The following is a 19,153-nucleotide window of genomic DNA, read 5'->3' on the forward strand; positions in this document are numbered from 1 at the left end:
AGGCCATATTGCAGTCCATTCTCCCTTAGAAGAGGAGATAATTTAGACATGTTACCTCCTCTCCCCACAAAGCACTCATGGAAGAATAAATGTATCTTGATTTTAGGTTCTCACCTTAATAGGGTATATGGTCCATTCCCCGCCTCACAACAGAAACAGCTTGCTATTCAGCACATACCCCTCCAATTAAAGGCAAAATCCTGCTCTTATATGCATGTGTGCAGCTCCCAGGGAAAGTCCTGTACAGTATATTCTTAATTGCAAGTATATAGTCAATTTTGCCTTAAACTCCTTTAGCCATTACCTCACTCATCATATGGCTGACATTCCACACTTCGGCAACTCTATGTGATGACACCTTCATAATATCTAGCCCAAATGTTACAACTTCGAAACAAGCTGCTACCTTGGAGGGGTGAAGGGGTCATCTCCCGCATCCTCATACACCTTTAGACACCTGATGACCATTACAAGATCACCTCTTTGTTTCTTCTTTTTCAGGCTAAACATGTTTACATATTCGTCAGCAGACACACACGCAAGGCCATGATTCGTTCTCATTGCCTTCCCCGGTACTCACCCTGTAATCTAGATATTCTTTTTTAAATGAGATGCACAAAAGTTGCACTTGATTCTAAGAATGCCATTCCCAAGACCTTATGCAGAGAGATCCCTATAACCCAGTTGCTAGGGCACAGGACTGTGAGTTCGTGGGCATGGGTTTTATCCTTGGCTCTGGGATGGAATCACTAGCCCTGATTCCCCACTACCCTAGCTCCCTGTGTTGTCATTTACACGTGCACCAAGTGAGTGTGAAATGCTACCAGATCAGAACAGTAGACTTACACTGACTATGCACACATGTAAATGACTATGCAGAGTCCGAGGCAGTGAAGAACCAGGCCCAACAGTATGATCATGGCCAATTCAATTAATCTCTCTGTGTTTCAGTTTTTCTATCAGTAAAATGAAGATAACGAGACCCAGTCACCAGAATCTGGAGATCTAGATATGACAAGTGCTATGGCAAGTGTTAAGTAGGGTATTATTTCTTTGATCTAAAAGATGTCTTTGTACTGACACAAAGCATGCAGTGAAATAACAAACCTTTCTGCTAGATCAATAACCTCCTCAAATTCACTTTGCTGCTCTGTAACGGAAACAAAGGCTTGAACTCCAGCCTGGATTGAAGAAAAACAAATTAAAAAAAAAACAACTGTATTTCTTACTGGTGAATGTTACACTTCCCTCCTGTTTTATGTACGTGTTTCAGTTTATAAAGGACCTAGCTAAGAACTGTTCTAGGAGCACGTTCACTAAACTCACTTTAGTTAAATACATTATTAAATGAGTTGAGGAAAAAAGTAAAGTACTACCAAAATAAATGACTTCTCATCTATTCAACTATGCAGGATTGAACAATATATTAGCCACACTGCCTCTCTGCCCCTCCTAGTCCATCCCCATCTCAAAATCCTGAGGGAAGAGCTAATCCTTAATTTGCCCTGAAGTTCCACAGATTTGGGGCTTGTCTAAACTACCGCTTAAGTCAATGTAAGTTAAGTTGCTAGGGGTGTGAAAAAATCACCCCCAAGCGACATAACTTACATTGACTTAAAGTTATGTCTACACCACACTATGGCCTGGTCTACACTAGGACTTTAAGTCGAATTTAGCAGCGTTAATTCGAACTAACCGCTCAACCGTCCACACCAGGAAGCCATTTAATTCGAACTAGAGGGCTCCTTAGTTCGAATTTGGTACTCCACCCCGACAGGTGGAGTAACGCTAAATTCGACATGGCTAGCTCGAATTAGGCTAGGTGTGGATGCTAATCGAACTTAGTAGCTCCGGGAGCTATCCCACACTGCACCACTCTGTTGACGCTCTGGACAGCAGTCCGAGCTTGGATGCTCTGACCAGCCACACAGGAAACAACCCGGGAAAATTTGAATTCCTTTTCCTGTCTGGGCACTTTGAATCTGACGTCCTGGTTGGACATCGGGGCGAGCTCCGCAGCACCTGCAACGATGCAGAGCTCTCCAGTAGAGGAGTCCGGGCAATCCAAGAATAGAAAGAGGTCCCCAGCATGGACTGACCGGGAAATCATGGATCTGATCGCTGTGTGGGGCGAGGAGTCTGTGCTCTCGGAGCTGCGCTCCAACAAGCGGAATGCAAAGACCTTCGAGAAGGTCTCCAAAGCCATGATAGACAAAGGATACAGCCGGGATGCGATGCAGTGCCGCGTGAAAGTCAAGGACCTGAGACAAGGTTACCAAAAAGTCAGAGCGGCAAACGGACGCTCCGGAGCCCTTCCCCAGACATGCCGCTTCTACGAGGCACTGCATGCCATTCTCGGTGGGTCTGCCACCACTGCCCCACCAGTGACCGTGGACTCTGAGGATGGCATAGTGTACCTGGACAGTTCCTCGGCGATGTTCGCCGATGGGGAAGATGAGGAAGGGTTTGTGGAGGACGGCGCAGGCGACAGCGAACACAATACCGCTTGCCCTGACAGCCAGGATCTCTTCATCACCCTCACAGAGATCCCCTACCAACCGTCCCCGCCCGTTAACCCGGACTCAGAATCAGGGGAAGGATCAGGCGGTAAGTGCTATAAACATGGAAACTTTTATTTTTTAAAAAACATGTATAGAAAAAATAGAAATACTATATACAAAATTTTAAATGTCAAACTATATAAATAGTAGGTCCACACATATAGGGATTGAACAATAATCCTCTTGTGACAGTTCAACAAAGCTCTCAGAGAGCTGCTCGAAAAGCCTCCGCAGGAGGTTCCTGGGGAGAGGTGCCTTATTCGGTGCTCCATGGAAGCACACTCTTCCGCGCCAGGACATCCTAATGTAGAGAGGAATCATCGCCTCCACCAGCATTGCTGCATATGGTCCTGGTCTGTGCAGGGCTTCCATTAGCATCCGCTCTCTCTGACTCCGAGTGACCCGCCTCAGGGTGATGTCGTTCTGGACAGGCTGCATCTAAGTAGGGCAATTAGTGTATTGTTACTATTGTTAATGGTTTAAAATTAGGTTGCATAACAACGACCCTCGCTTAACAGCCACGTGCTGGAGGCTAGAGAGAACAAGCATACATTGATCTTCCCCGTGCACTGGCGGGAGGTGCTGGAAAAGGCTCAGCCTTTCTGCTTTCCAGATTGCCTTTAGCAGGAGAGCACAGCTATCCACTACCTGATAAGCATGATCTACTTTAAGGCTTACCAGGACTGTCTGCAAGACGGATTCAGCTGTCTCTCCCCGCTTTGTCTCCTGTGCAATGGCGCCGCCAATGAGAGCGTATTCCGAAATCTCGAACTTGTCCCGAGATCTCGTGAGACTTGGTGCCCTGTATGGTCTTGTTCAGAGAAACTGACTAGACTGTGTTCACTGTTCGCAAACATGTATCTGTTCAAGGAAATCACTTACTGTTTCCCATCACACAGCTTCTGCTCTTTCCCGGACTGCCCCGGCATCCCCCTCGCAGAGGCTGGCTCAGATTAGGCGGCGAAAGAAAAAGACTCGGGACGAGATGTTCGCGGAACTGATGGCATGCTCCAGAGCCGAGGCAGCCCAGTAGAGCCAGTGGAGGGAGACCCTCTCTCAGCAGCAGCGCTCACAGAGCGAACGGGAGGACAGGTGGCAGCAGGAAGACCAGCAGGCGACTCAAACGCTGCTTGGGCTAATGAGGGAGCAAACGGACACGCTCCGGCGCCTTGTTGATGTTCTGCAGGACCGAAAATTACAAGACGGAGGGGCGGTAGGGGCCGTGAGAACTGTCACTGCACCACAGCTGAGCGCTAATGTACCACACACCTCTGACGCTATAACTGTGGAGAAGCGCTTCCCTTACAGGATCACCCAGTCCCAAATCCAAGTTTCATCACCGCACTATGTAGTAGATTAATAAAAGCTGTTTGCTGTTGTTCACTCTTTCCGTCACGTCTTTCGTGTCAGAAGACTGTGTATGTAGGGAGGGGGGGCAGGGGATTTATAATTGCACGGGATAGCCTACATTAGCAGGGTACAGACTATCGGGGGCAGGATCAACTGCAGGGCACACACAGACTGCAGTCAGTAGTCACCAGGGTCACTCTGTGTGGTGTATGCTGCCCCGGGTCATTCTGTGATGTGTACACTTGTCCATGGTCCTAGCGCCTGCCACCCCCTAATGTTAAGGCATGCTGCCCTTACCATGCACTTCCACCGTAGGCGCGATCCTCTCTGCTGCCCTGAGCCCCAACAAGAGCCCTCATCCACGGACAGATACTCACCCTTCCCCCACACCCCTCACCCCTTCCTACGCCCAAACCCGCAGCCCAGAGCCTGCATCCAAATCCCTATCCAAAGACGGCACCACTCGCCCCTTCCTGCAACCCACCCGTTCCTGCAAAGCCTCCCCTTCATGCACAACCACTTGCAACCGTCCCCCACCCCAGAGACCTATGTAGGAGCAGGAGGATGTCATTCCTCTATGGAACAAGCGGTCTGTACATCAGTGCACACCGTGCCCAGCACAGTATGCGTCCATGTTTCAACACCTGAACAGAAATGCAAAGTAAAACAAAGATTTATTAATAATGACTGTTACAATTAATTTGCTTTAAAACGTGCTTTGGAAGTGGGGGAAACTTGGAGAACGGGGTATGTAACCGCAGATCGAAATCGACACATACAGACACAGGCCCAGGGTCAGTTTCTCTTGAAAGCAAGTGGAGAGTCATAGGTTACCCTGCTCTCCGAGGAAACTTGCTTTCAAAGCCTCCCGGATACACAGCGCTTCCCGCTGGGATATTCTCTCGGCACGGGTGTCTGGCTGAGCGTAAACTGCAGCCAGGCGATTTGCCTCAACCTCCCATCCGGACAAAAAGGTCTCGCCCTTGCTCTCACAGAGATTGTGTAGCACACAGCAAGCAGCAATAACTACGGGGATATTCTTTTCGCTGATGTCCGAGCGAGTCAGTAAGCTCCGCCATCTCCCCTTGAGACGTCCGAAAGCACACTCCACCACCATTCTGCACTTGCTCAGCCGGTAGTTGAAGAGTTCCTTCTCTCTGTCCAAGGCGCCTGTATAGGGCTTCATGAGCCAGGGCATTAGCGGGTAGGCTGGGTCCCCGAGGATCACTGTAGGCATCTGCACATCCCCAACCGTTATTTTGTGGTCCGGGAAGAAAGTTCCTGCCTGGAGGCGTTTAAACAGACCAGAGTTCCTGAACACACGCGCGTCATGAACCTTGCCCGCCCACCCGACGAAGATGTTGGTAAAACGTCCCCTATGGTCCACCAGTGCTTGCAGCACCATTGAAAAGTAGCCCTTTCGGTTAATGTACTCGCTGGCCTGGTGGGCCGGTGCCAGGATAGGGATGTGAGTCCCATCTATAGCCCCACCGCAGTTTGGGAATCCCATCGCGGCGAAGCCATCTATGACGACCTGGACGTTTCCCAGAGTCACTACCTTTGAGAGCAGTTGCTCAACGATTGCGTGGGCTACTTGAATCACAGCAACCCCCACGGTAGATTTGCCCACGCCAAAGTGGTTCGCTACTGACCGGTAGCTGTCTGGCGTTGCAAGTTTCCAGAGGGCTATGGCCACTTGCTTCTGCACACTCAGGGCTGCTCGCATCCGGGTGTCCTGGCGCTTCAGGGCAGGGGCCAGCAAGTCACAGAGTTCAAGGAAAGTGCCCTTACGCATCCTGAAGTTTCGCAGCCACTGTGATTCATTCCAGACCTGCAGCACTATGCGGTCCCACCAGTCCGTGCTTGTTTCCCGGGCCCAGAATCGCCGTTCCACACCATGAACTTGACCCATTGCCACCATGATCTCCACGGCGCGGCGTAACCTGCTTTGTGAGAGGTCTGCGCCACTCTGTGAATTCCTGTCCTCACCGCGCTGCCGGAGCCTCCTCGCCCGATTTCTCAGCAGCTGACTGTGGAAGAGGTGGACGATAAGGTGCGAGGAGTTGACAACGGCCATAAGTGCAGCGATGATCGCAGCGGGCTCCATGCTCGCAGTGCTGTGGCGTCCGAGCTGTAACCGACCAGAGAAGGGCGCGAACAGATTTCCCGCAGGCGCTTTCAAGGAGAGAGGGCGGGAGTGACGGTTCAATAATGACAGTTACCCAGAACCACCCTCGACACATTTTTTCCCCCAGCAGGCATTGGGGGCTCTACCCAGCATTCCAATGGGCAGCGGGGACTGTGGGAACTGTGGGATAGCTTCCCACAGTGCACCGCTTCCAAAGTCGACGCTGGCCCCGTGAATGTGGACTCAGAAATTCGAATTAGTGTATTTAGTATGGATACACAAATTCGACTTCATAAGGTCGAATCCACAAATTCGAACTAAGTTGATTCGAAATAGTCTTGTAGTGTAGACAAGGCCTTAGTCAATGGGAGACGCTCTTCCATCAAGTTAGCGCATCTTCACCAGATGCGCTAAATCAACACTGCTGCATCAATGCAGTGATGGCTGATTTAACATGGTAGTGAAGATAAACCCCAAAGCTCTGTTGGACCAAGGAAGAAAGCAAGCTCCAGAGACAAGGGCCCCTTAATGAGAACACCCTGATGGCAGGCCCCTCTCCCAAGCCCTGATAGAAAAAAGCACTCTTGACTGCTGTTCCTGCACCCAGAATTTGGGGAGCCCAAACGATCTATGCTAATCCTTCCAGTTGCTTCACACACACACCCACCTCCCACGCCTTTCAGTTGCTTCACCACTCAGTATTACCGCAGTCTTGTCCAATTTGAGTCAAGCAATCAAACTGGTCCAGCTGGATGGGATGGGATTACTGATGATGACAGTCAGCCAAGACACTGCAATTCAAACTTCCTCCCTAGCCCTTCTAATGACCCTTTCTGCGCATTAGTGGGAGGTGTGGCAAGATGGAATAAAGTTCAGTGGGCAAGTCATATGCACAAGTGTAAAGTACATACTAATCTGCTCATTTGGCTCCACTAACACAAACAGATCAAAAAACTTCTATACTTACAAACTGTGCCTACAGATTGTCTAAGGGTACGTCTACAGTACAAAATTAATTCAAACTTATTTTATTCGAATTTTCAGAAGTGATTTTATACATTCGGTGTTGTATGTCCCCACTAAAGTGCATGAATTCGGCAGAGTGCGTCCACAGTACCGAGGCTAACATCAAATGTCGGAGTGGTGCAATGTGGGAAGCTATCCCACAGTTCCCGCAGTCTCTGCCGCCCATTGGAATTGTGGATTAAGCTCCCAGTGCATGATAAGGCAAACACATTCTCGCGAGTGTTTCTGGGTGTGTGTCGTCACTCGCTCCTCCCTCCGTGAAAGTTACGGCAGACGCCACACTACCAACAGATGGTGCAGCATGTTGCACCGCCTGTCTCCTGGTACTATGAATCCACCTCGCATGTCCTCTTGTCTTTCTATCTACTCTTTCGTCTAACCATTTCCCGCCTTTTTTTGGCCATCGTGAACAGAGCCACACAGCTTCCGCCACAAACTCTGCTCACGTTTCCGCCACAAACTCTGCTCTCCCACTCTTGCAGCTCTAACGAGCTTCCCGACTCCATGAAAGCTACAGAAGACAATCATTTGCCGCCTTTTATTGGCCATCTTGAACCGAACAGCTCGTTTCATGCCCTTTTTCCAGGATTACCCACACAGGTGTCATAGTGCGGCAAGCATGGAGCCCGCTCAGATCTCCGCTGCAGTTTTGACCATCGTAAATACCTCGCGCGTTATCCAGCAGTATATGCAGTACCTGCGAATCCGGGACGGCGTGATCTCTTGCGATGGTGGACTATGCTGATGGTCACCTGTGCTGATGGTGACCAAACAGGAAATTAAAGTCAAAAGTTCCCAGGGCTTTTCCTGCCCACCTGGCTAGTGCATTGGAGTTGAGAGTGTTGTCCAGAGCGGTCACAAGGGAGCATTCTGGGATAGCTCCCAGAGGCCAATAACATCGAATTGAGTCCTCAATACCTTAAATCTGGGATCTCGATTTAAGCGCTACTCCACTTGCCAAGGTGGAGTACAGAAACTGGATTAAAGAGCCGGCTTTTTCGATTTAAAGGGTTTGGTCATGTGGATGGAACCCCCTTTTTTTTTTTAATTAATTTGGCTAATTCCGAAACAGACTAGTGTAGACCAGGCCTAACATGCTCATGTTAGTGCTGCCCCATCCCCATGCCATCACCTGCCTGCTTGCTTTACCCACAAGTTACATTTTGTCTTGACCTACGGTCCTGCTCCTGCTATATCTGCAGCCCTCTGCAGCTGTGTAGAATCCCATTGATTATACTGCAGGATCGGGGCCTACAATTGTAAGCTTTTTGGCACAGGAGATATCTTTTACTACAGGCGTATATAGAACCTAGCACAATGGGGCACTAATCTAGTTGAGGCTTCAAGGTGCTCCTGTAATACATAATAAATAAATCCTAATAATGCCCTGAGTAATGAATGAGGAATTCTGGTAGGGAAAAGGTAATAATTTAAAATAAGTCACTAACCTTTCTTGATTTTTCAATCACATCATTTATGTCCTGCAAGACACATATAATCAGTTATCATGAAAAGCACTGAGAGACCTGATTTTGTTACATTTAAGTGAGGGATATGTAACGGGTTCCCCCCTGGGGTGCCCCCTGGGACTGAGGTATCACTGAGCCACCCCCCCAACCCACCTACCTGGACTCCCTTTACACTGTACTGCTGTGACCAGCCTGCACTTTCACCAGCACACATACAGATAGGGACACACGCAGCTGCAGTTATATGCAGATGCTGTGATCAGCTCTGTATGGGAAGGCTCTAGCTAAGGAACTTTTCAGCTACGCAGGCACGCACCCTGCTCTGGGGTATATACCCAAAATTATACCATCTTGCACTGCACAAGGAACTGTACAGCGTAAGCTCAGGAAATTTGCCCCCTCCCTCAGTGTGGCGAAGAATATACAACAGCTTTCTGCCCCAAGTTATGACTCCCACACACTGGTTTTAGACAAAGCAAAACCAAGTTTAGTAACTAAAAAAGATATAATCACTTAAAATCTAAGGCATAGCAAACAGATCTCCTAGAAAATAAACAAAAATGCAATCTAAGCTTAATAAACTACACAGATGAGGATTTGCTATTCATATCCTCACCCTAAGTGAGGATACCAGCAGGCTGCAGATTCTTAAAGGGCAAGCTGCATTTGCTTATAGCTTTGAATCCCCCAGGCTAAGGCTAAACTCCCTTTAGCCTGGGTCCAGCACTTCCCCCAGTTCAGTCTTTGTTCCTCAGGTGTTTCCAGGTGTCTCTTTGGGTGGGGAGTCAGTGAAGAACCTCGATGATGTCACTCCCCTGCCTTAAACAGCCTTTGCATATGGTGGGAACCCTTTGTTTCAAAGCTTGGTTCCCACACTAGTCAGTGGAAAAAACACTGATATTCCAAGATGGAGTCCAGCACCAGGTGACCTGGTCACATGTCCCTGTAGTGTCACTGCAGCCATGAGTTGGAGGCTGTCTGCAGCATCCTCAGGAAGGCTCCCCAAATGGGAGATACACTTCTTCCAAGGCCTATTGTTTTCTCCTAATGGCTCATTAACCTGAATGGGCCCTTCCCAGCCAGCCATCTAGACCGAGAGCCTTTTGCCTAGCAGGCATTCCCCAAGTGTAAACACATTTGTAATACAGATACATAGTCAATATTCCTAACTTCAGATATGAAAATGATACATGCAGACAAATGAGATAATCATATTCAGTAAATCATAACCTTTCCAGTGACAACTCACATGACTTATCTTGCATAAAATACATTATTCCATAATCATATCATAATCATATCTCTGTGAAGAACATGGGGTGCCATGTCACAGGATGGCCTTGTGTTGAAGACACCAGGCTGGGACTCAGGACATCGAAGGTTCATTAGTGGCTCTGTCACAGACTTCCTGCATCACTTTGGGTAAGTCGTTTAAACATTGCCATGGACTCAGTTCCCCATACATAAAATGTCAATGACAAAGTTTGCCTAGCTGACAGAGGGGTTGTAAAACTAAATTATTAATAATTGTAAAATATTTTTGAGTCCTGGGGTGGAAGGTGCTTGATGAGTGCAAAGCCTCATCATTGTTATTTTATTATTTCACAAGAATTTGGTGGCAGAGCCAGGAAAAGAAGCCAGGTCTTCAGACAGCACAGACATCCTCCCTTCCTCTCCCAATCTTCTTGGGAGCTAAACATGGAACCCAGCTACATCTGTGCTGGCCCCTGACCCCTAGTGCTGGCCCCTGACCCCTAGTACTTCCCCCAACACTTTTGTGCATTATCTTGCTTAGATTCTGGGGCATTTCAAATCCTAATCTCACACTAGAAGGAGTCTGGGGCAGCCAATGTGTAGTCCTGAGTGCAGAAATTCAAATGGAGGTACTGGAGCTGAGTTCTGATTCAGCTACAGAGAACATCAACTATTATGGGGGGTGACACTCTGTACCCCAAAGCAACACTCTGGCACCCCCATATTTACCACAGTGATATAATTGTTATGTTTTCTACAAAGTATACCTTGTGAGGTATCATGGTAAGTCTTGATCTGTTGAAAATCAATATCCAGTTGGATTGTGTGTGCTCTCATTGTATGTGAAGTTATGAAGTTTGCCATGTGTGTTACTGAAGGATGTTGTAATGTTGGGAATACCCACAACCAGCCTTTCAGGTACAACAATGGGGCAGCCAGATAATGATGATGACCCATGAAGGGGAATATACACTCACAAGGACTACCCCAAGAACTGTATACAGTGGAGACCTCTCCAAGGGAGCACCACAGACAATGGATACTACTTCACTCACCATAGCAAAAGATCTTTCCAGAAAGCTGGAAGAACCTAAAAAGGAAGGGAAGTGACATCATTTGTCCTCATTCCCCCCACAACTTAACACCTGGAAACACATCTGGAGAACAAAGACTGAACTGGGGAAGTGGTCCCAGGCTGAAGAGGATTTCCAGCCTGTGTATGGAAGATCTGAGACCTACTTGCATTGTCTATCAAGGTGAGACACTGCTTGATTCAAATCCTATCTAGTTTACAGAACTCAGATTGCAATTTTACTTTTTATTTCTTAGGTAACCAATTTTGATCTGTGCGCTTACTACTTATAATCACTTAAAATCTACCTTTCTGTAGTTAATAAATCTGTTTTATACTTTACCTAAACAATGTGTTTTGCTTGAAGTACTTGGGGAATCTGCTCAGGAACAAAAACTGGGGCATGTCCTTTCCACACTGAGGGAGGGGCACTGGTCAGGCTTCTCACCAGGGCAAGACGGTACAGCTCTGGGGTCCTAGGCTGGGGAGCTGTGGGGAATTGGCTTGAGCCTCTCTATTGTTGGTTCATGAGTGGCTGGTGAAAGCATTCATGTAACCCAGTGGGTGTATCCTGCCTGTGGATGTCTGTGTTAAGTGCAGTACCTGAAGAGATTTGCAGCTAATCACAGCACCATAGTGTGAGAGGGAGCCTAGTTTGGTAAGACAGAGGGCTCAGTGGTACCCTAATTCCAGGTTGCACCCCGTCACAGTGGGTGTACTGTTTCATGAGATTTGCTTGCCTGGCTTGTTTAAAGAACACTATTTCTTCAAGGAACACCCACCTCAATTACTTCAGCCTTCCAAAGCAAGAGCCCTAATGCTAGTAGCATCACTGACAAGCAAAGGAAGGAGAGGCCCAGATTCTCCCTCTATTTGGTTAATTCTGTAGCCACTTAGGCAGTGATCCTTTTAATACAGGGACACAGCAGTGACTACCAAACCATTGCACGTTCTAGCTTGGTGTCTGACACACACACACACACACACATACCTCTCTCTCTCTCTCTCTCTAATGGCAGCAGCAATTTTCAGGTTAACACAATGCTTTTTCAGAGTTAAGTATAATTGCACAATGATATGACATTCATGTTAGCGCACCAAGTTCATCCCCTGCAAGCACAGACTGTGGTTCCCCCATAGAGGATGTAGCAGACATGAGAAACAGACTAAAAAGATTAACTAAAAGGCTAGGTGTAATCATTTCTTCCTTATCATACTTCTATTTCAATGGGACCTAGATTGCACAATGGATGCATCATATATATGTATTTACTTTGTCCTTGGGAGTGTCAGGTCATTCATGCCATGACACAGTTTTTAATATTCTGGTCATTGGGGAGAATGACAATTGCCAGGTTATTTTATTCTTCATCAGACACACAGCTAATTGTATCTGCTACATTAGTTATCAGATCTTGTGTATTGGCATAGAGTAGAACCTCAGAGTTACAAACACCAGAATTATCAACTGACCGGTCAACCACACACCTCATTTGGAACTGGAAGTATGCAATCAGGCAGCAGCAAACATTTTTTTTAAAGCCCAGTACAGTACACTAGTATTAAACGTAAACTACTAAAAATATAAAGGGAAAGTTTAAAAACATATATTTGACAAGGTAAGGAAACTTTCTGTGCTTGTTTCATTTAAATTAAGATAGTTAAAAACTGCAAATTTCTTCTGCATAGTAAAGTTTCAAAACTGTATCAAGTCAATGTTCAGTTGTAAACTTTTGAAAGACCAACCATAACATTCTGTTCAGGGTTACAGACATTTCCAAGTTATGAACAACCTCCATTGGCAGGGTATTTGTAACTCTGAGGTTCTACTGGATATACCTTGGGAGACTGCACTTGTGTAACAAGTTTTCAAAATGTCTGGTTTTAGCTGTTTGTGTTTAATGTTAACCTAGAAAGGCACGCCTACCCTTCCTATTTTAGCCCAGCCTGGATGGCTCTTTTGGGTTTATCACATATCCCACACTCTACAGGACTGTCTGGATTTAGTTAGGGCCACACAGCCCCCTGGAAGCAATTGCACCATCCCATGAGTTATTTCAGACTCCTAAAGTGTCACCATCTTGCGATCACACCAGCGTCATGACACAAGCAAGACCGGAGGAAGAGCTCTGTGTAGCTTGAAAGCTTGTCTTGCTCACCAAGGGAAATTGGTCTAATAAAAGCTATTACCTCACCCACCTTGTCTCACAAACAAGTTTATAAACTGCAGAGCAGAGTACAAGGAATCCTGCTCCTAATCCCTGAAGTGTATCCACCACCGCTGTGCTATAAATGGGGGTTCTGCCACTGACTCTAATGGGATCAGGAGCTTCTACAGAGCATACTCCAGGCTCTGTGACTACAAGCAGGTAGAGGGAATTCAGTCACTAGCCTGGAAACAGCTGTTGTTGCAATAATACTTCGCATACCCAGGGCTGTAAATCCAATAACAACAGCCCCAGCATAGGGCCTGTGTACAGAGTGCATCTGCTGACTGCAGCCTTCAGTCCTACCTGCCTGAACTCCTCGGCTGTGAGGTGGCAGTGGCAATCGATGAACCAGCCCTTCTCCATATGCAAAGGCTGCAGAAGGCACCCTGAGGCGGCAAGGCCTGGGCTCCTCCTCCCACGACTCTGACAGACAGCAGAAAGAGGCTATCGCTCTTCCCAGGGCAGCGAATACAACCCCTCCCACTTCCACACTGCCAAGCCGCCCAGCTACAGTGCGCAGGGAGCTCGAGTCTGGCGAGATCTAACTCCACACACACACACACGTACACGCACACGTGCGTGCAGCTTTGCAGCATCAAGGCAGGACGTTCCAGCCCCAGCTCTGCACTACAGGAGTGTTTACAAACGGGACGATGGGGGTTGCGGGGAGAGCGCTGTTGTGTCTCCCCCCGGAGTCTCTTTCCAAACGATTACCATTTACTGAAGCCTCAGCGAAATGTGTTTAAAGGGACAGTGGCCGTTTAGAAATCACGTTTCTTACAACAATCAGTTTCGATGAGGCTAGGAACGTCCAGAAGCAGCGAATCTTGTTGTAATCTTCTCAGTCAAACGATGGAAGCTGAAGATTTTGAGTAGACTACACGTTTCTTTTATACCCACAGCTGTAGAATTAGCAATTTCTTCTGCGTTTTATAGGGTCTAATAATTACAGCCTTAGTCCTGCAAACCCTTAAACCTGTGCATACCTATGCTCATGGGCGGTGACCTGTTAGCATTAGTGAGACCATTGGTGAATATTTATAGACATACTAAAGCCTTTGCAGGATCAGGGCCCAGCCTGTAGAAATTTTGGTGGTGCCCAGAATCAGCCCCCACCTGCCTAAGGCTCTGGGAGGGAGTTTGGGTGGGGGGAGGAGGTCTGGGGTACAGGCCCTGGGCTGGGGCAGGGGATTGGGGTAGGCTCTGGGAGGGAGGTTGGGTGCAGAAGGGGTGAGAGGTTGGGCTCTGGGAGGGAATTTGAGTACAGGCACCAGGCTGGGGCAGAGAGTGGGAGTGCAGGAGAAGGGAGTGTGGGTGCAGGCTCTGGGAGGGAGTTTGGGGATGGGAGGAGGTGCAGAGGGAGAGGGTGCAGGCTCTGGGAGGGAGTTTGGGTGCTGGGTGCAGGCTCTGGGCTGGGGCAGGAGGTCGGAGTGCAGGCTCTGGGGTGGAGGTGCAGGAGAAGGGGTTGAGGGGTGCAGGCTCTGGGAGGGAGATTGGGGACAGGAGGGGGTGTGGGAAAGAGGGGGGCAGGCTCTGGGAGGGAGATTGGGGACAGGAGGGGGTGTGGGAAAGAGGGGGGCAGGCTCTGGGAGGGGTTGGGGGAGTGTGGCACTTACCTGGGGCTCCTAGGCAGGGTGGGCTGGGGGGGCCTTCATGCACTGCTACCCCCAGGTATTGCCCCCACAGCTTCCTACTGGCCACAGGGGTGCTTGGGGCAGGAGTAGCATGCATAGACACAGACCCACCCCACACAGGGGCTATAGAGAGGGGCCAACAGCCACATGAAGTGAGCAGGCAGAAACTGTTCAGCCCCACTACACCACCAATGGTGGGTGGGGGCCCCAGGGCTGTTTTAAATCGCCCGGGGGATGCATGGGAGGGAGCACCTGGGGGCAGAATGCGGGGCCGAGGGAGAGACCAGGCCCAGGAGCCTGCCCTGGGCTAGGAACATTCCTGGTGCCCAGGCACCATGGGCCCATAGAACTCTGCAGCTTGTGTAATTTGATGTCATGCTATCTTTTCAGTATCGCCTACAGCGATGTGTTGAGTGTTTTATTCTTTGTTTATATTTAACTTTACCCTTTTTTCTTGTGGCTTTTTAAAATAAAATCTTTCTTGTTAGAGTAAGGCCTGTTGTACGCAGTTTTTATACCAGGGCCCTTGGAGTAAACTTTTTTTAACTAGACTAGTTTAATTGGTGCAATCCGTATTGTGGCTGCAGTTATACAAGGTGCATTTTACCAGTATGGCTTTGTTGAGATGAGTTCCTGTCTGCATCCTGTAAAACTTGCCCATACCGGTATTTCCCTGGCCTCTTCTTTTGTCATTCAGTGTTGAACGCATTCTAAAACAATATGCATTTCCTCACCTTTTGGGGGCGAAGCCAGACTTTAAGGCACCTGCTCCCCTACATGGTGTAAACTTTGCTTGTGCCAATCAGAAACGAACACAAACAGGTTTTGGGCCCCGTCCCCTATGACACTTCTATGATGTCATAGTGGGTACTTTATGGCCTGCCTGCCATGTGCAGGCAGGGAGAGGAGAAAGAAAAACGAATCCTGTGTATACCCGTGTATCCTGTGTATACCCGTGTGTCCTGTGTATACCTGTAACCGAGCCTGATCACCTCGAAGCCTCTCTCTCAGCTCACGTGTTTCAAACAGAGCTTCTACGTTTGCCGGTCGTTATGCATTGGTTTGTATTTGTAAGTATCAGTCATTACTAAATGCTGCATCTTTGTTTATAAATATTGTTAGTAGATATTTTAGTCATTGTGTGTTTTAAGTTTTATTAACTCTATTAGCTAATCATCCACTGCTCCCTTACCCCTTGTAATTATCCCCAATAAAACTTTTAAATTGATTAAGTTTAGTGTATGTGTGTGTGTCTGCAGTTTGCATCGTGACCCACACTCTCCTTGCATCCCTTACCAATATAGTCTGTTGCCACGTGCAGCCTGGTAAATAACAGGCCTGCATTTTTCTTTCGCCCCTGCGAGTCCGTGGCAATCCACAGGCTTATTCCCCTTTCCACACACATTAGGCACTTTTGTACTGGTATAACTGCATGCACACTGAGGGGGAGTTATATCACTTTAATTATACTGTATCATTACAACATGTGTGTAGACACAGTCCACCATGTAAAGTCTGCAATTATTTCAAAGTGTTATAAAATTTTAAAAAATCCTTTTATATGACTAAAAATAACACGAGCTAATCAACCCTGGATGAATTTGAAAATATAATTGACCATTCCTTAACTAAGATGTTTTTATGTGTTGCTCTCTGCTTAGACACTAGCAGACTTGGTGAATTTTTAGTTTATTGTCAATGTCCCATTCCCAGTTCTTCTATATTGCCTGTCATTGTAAGTGTAATGAAGTCTGAAGTTAGCTATCTGAGAACACATAGGGCCCACTCCTTCAAACATTTACTGACATTTGTTTGCAACATTGGACTGTAATGACATCAAATGTAGGATATTTATCATGTGTGTAAGTGCATACAGCACTGCACAGAAGGTGAATTAAATGGTGGGTCTCCACCCTCACCCACATGCTTACATATCTATAGGAAAACATACAAAGACAGGAGAGGGGAGGCTGTTGTTGTTTGTTTTTACAATTACCTCAAAAACATGTTTGTTTAAAATGTTAAATGAAATTTCATCCCATTAAGGATGGTTAAAAATTGTTAATAATTTCTAAAGTCTTGTTTTCAGATGCTCCATTAATAAAAGGCCCAATTGTGTAGGCCCTCGACATCCACCCAGTTCAATGGAAGTTGAGGGGGTTCACCATTGCCTAAGGTCAGTTTCAATGGCAATGGTCTGGAGGTACCTAATGGGCCACCCTCAACTTAAATGTAGCCAACTTAAAAAATAAATAAACCGTATTTACACCAGTTGCAGTTACAACCCCTGCCCTCAAGGCCTTGTGTCAATCTGGGGTTTTGCAGTCACCTATATCAACAAAGAGGATAATCTATGTTCTTCCACTCAGCAAGAGGGCAAAGACCCATGTAAATAGCAGAAGAAACTGACTAATGCCTTGATTCTGCAATCAGAGCCTTAAGAGCAGACCCCAGCACCTGCATGTAGCTCCACTGAAGCCAATGATTCTCCATGCAACACAGACCAAGAGGGCACCTGTGTGAACTGGTTTGTGGGATCAGGGTCTGTCTAGACGAAGGAAATTGATTATCCATAAAATGCAGTCAAACTAACAAAACAAACACACTGGACAAAACAGAGAAAAAGTCTGTCTCTAATCTTTTCCAATGATCATATTGGTGTTACTTGTAATAACAGGAGATAAAATATTTGCACACTGAGGCACAGCTTTTAAGTTGAGGGTTTGCTCTTAACCATTTAAGCAGGTCTAAGTCCATGGTCTGAACAGAAGCAAAAAATGGAAACTGACAAATCAGCAATAGGTAGCGTACATCTATTTCAAAGTTCCCTAGACGTATCTTGAGCTATACACTACCCTTGATCCATGCCCAGAAAATCCTGGTTACAGAAGCTGTGCATGCAGGTGGCTCTATGTCATTAATGATCCTTAAGACCCAAATGTATTTGCAGTTCTTCCTTCTATTTCCTATCTTTTAAAACCATAATACACATTGTAATATATATATGAATGATTCAAATTCAGGTGTTTTCTGAAGACAGAAAAAGACAGACGTTTTCTTAACTTGATAAGCTAATTAGGTGCAACTTACCTTAACATTGCCACTATCTGAGAAACAAGTAAAGCTAACCTCCCCCAAGGGTGATGCAGAAAGTAATCATAGGGATGAAAATGTGAGGGAAAACAAGCACTTAAGGTGGACAGCAGTTACCTTCCACATGACCTGGAAATAGGCTGTTTACATTTTATCTTTCTTAGGGCTCAATCCTTCTCTCACTGAACAACAAACAGCAACACTTCTACAGACTTGAAAGACAACAGGCTGTCTCTACTCCATTGGCACCATGACTACAATTTGTCAATCTGACATCCATTAGTGGGTCACAAAAAGCCAAGGATGTCAAATAGGACTTCAGAACCATGTTTTGTAAGAGATCTTCCAGAAGAATAATTTTTAAAAAGGCAGTTAAAAAACCTGTATATATTAAGGGAGACAAGATTTGACTTGTCTTCAGGGTGTATTAGTCCACATTAGAGGGGTGTAAATTCTAATGCACACACGAGCATGTCACACATTAACTGGCCCATCTGGACCTTGCTGGCATATGCTAAAAAAGTCCCCTATTGTGTGCAGGGGCAGCTCTAGGATTTGCGCCGCCCCAAGCAGGGTGGCATGCCGCGGGGGGCGCTCTGGCGGTTGCCGGTCCTGCGGCTCCGGTGGACCTCCCGCAGACGTGCCTGCAGAGGGTCCGCTGGTCCCGCGGCTCCGGTGGAGCATCCGCAGGCGTGCCTGCGTGAGGTCCACTGGAGCCGCCTGCCGCCCTCCCGCGAGACGCCGCCCCAAGCGCGCGCTTGGCGCGCTGGGGTCTGGAGCTGGCCCTGATTGTGTTAATGTCCATTTCAAATGGACACACCCTGTAGACAAGTCTTAGGTTTTAAAACAGTACAAACATTTGATACATGGGTCCAGACCACAACACTGGGATGCAGATTTGAACTTGCCAGAGTTTGGAGCATTCAGATACAGGGTTTTGGTTCAAGTCAGGTCCAGCTCTGGTGTAGAAGTTTATAGTGGCTATAGACAGAGAACAGATTCTCACTCGCTGCCTTGTTTTAACACAGTAACTCCACAGAGACCTCACATTCTAACCCCTTACTCGGCCGGGCCTTAGGAGTAATGATTAGAGTACTATGAAGATAATTTCTCTAACTATTGGGATGACATCCTGGGCCTGTTGAAGTTTATGGGAGTTTGGCCATTGACTTCAATAGGGCCAAGATTTTACATAGTGTTTAGTTAAGTCAGGCAGCTATAATATTAATTCACCAATATGAGAGAGACCCTTCTTCCATATTTATTTAGGCAACTAATATGAATCTATATCTGGACCAGATACCGGAAGGATGAATGGGTAACAAGATATAAGACAGATCGCATCATACTCATAAC

General features: G+C 47.1%; 1 protein-coding gene across 5 annotated transcripts in view; it reads right to left on the reverse strand.

The window, feature by feature from the left end:
• LOC123366570 (putative deoxyribonuclease tatdn3-A) overlaps positions 1-13,893 on the reverse strand; it is a 30,145-nt gene extending 16,252 nt beyond the window's left edge. Inside the window, exons 1-3 of one of the 5 annotated variants that reach the window (XM_045010164.1) lie at positions 13,374-13,542; positions 8,514-8,546; positions 1,108-1,181 (exon numbers count right to left, since the gene is read on the reverse strand). In XM_045010164.1, coding sequence (XP_044866099.1) covers positions 1,108-1,181; positions 8,514-8,546; positions 13,374-13,433 — 167 coding nt within the window. In that variant the 5' untranslated portion in view covers positions 13,434-13,542. Of the gene's footprint in view, positions 1-1,107; positions 1,182-8,513; positions 8,547-13,373; positions 13,543-13,784 lie in introns of those variants that run through there. The other 4 variants (XM_045010163.1, XM_045010162.1, XM_045010165.1 and 1 more) reach the window with 4 other exon arrangements.
• Positions 13,894-19,153: the final 5,260 nt, after the last annotated feature.

The sequence above is a fragment of the Mauremys mutica genome, chromosome 3 (genome assembly GCF_020497125.1).
Source record: "Mauremys mutica isolate MM-2020 ecotype Southern chromosome 3, ASM2049712v1, whole genome shotgun sequence".
In the NCBI taxonomy this organism is placed as follows: domain Eukaryota; kingdom Metazoa; phylum Chordata; order Testudines; family Geoemydidae; genus Mauremys; species Mauremys mutica.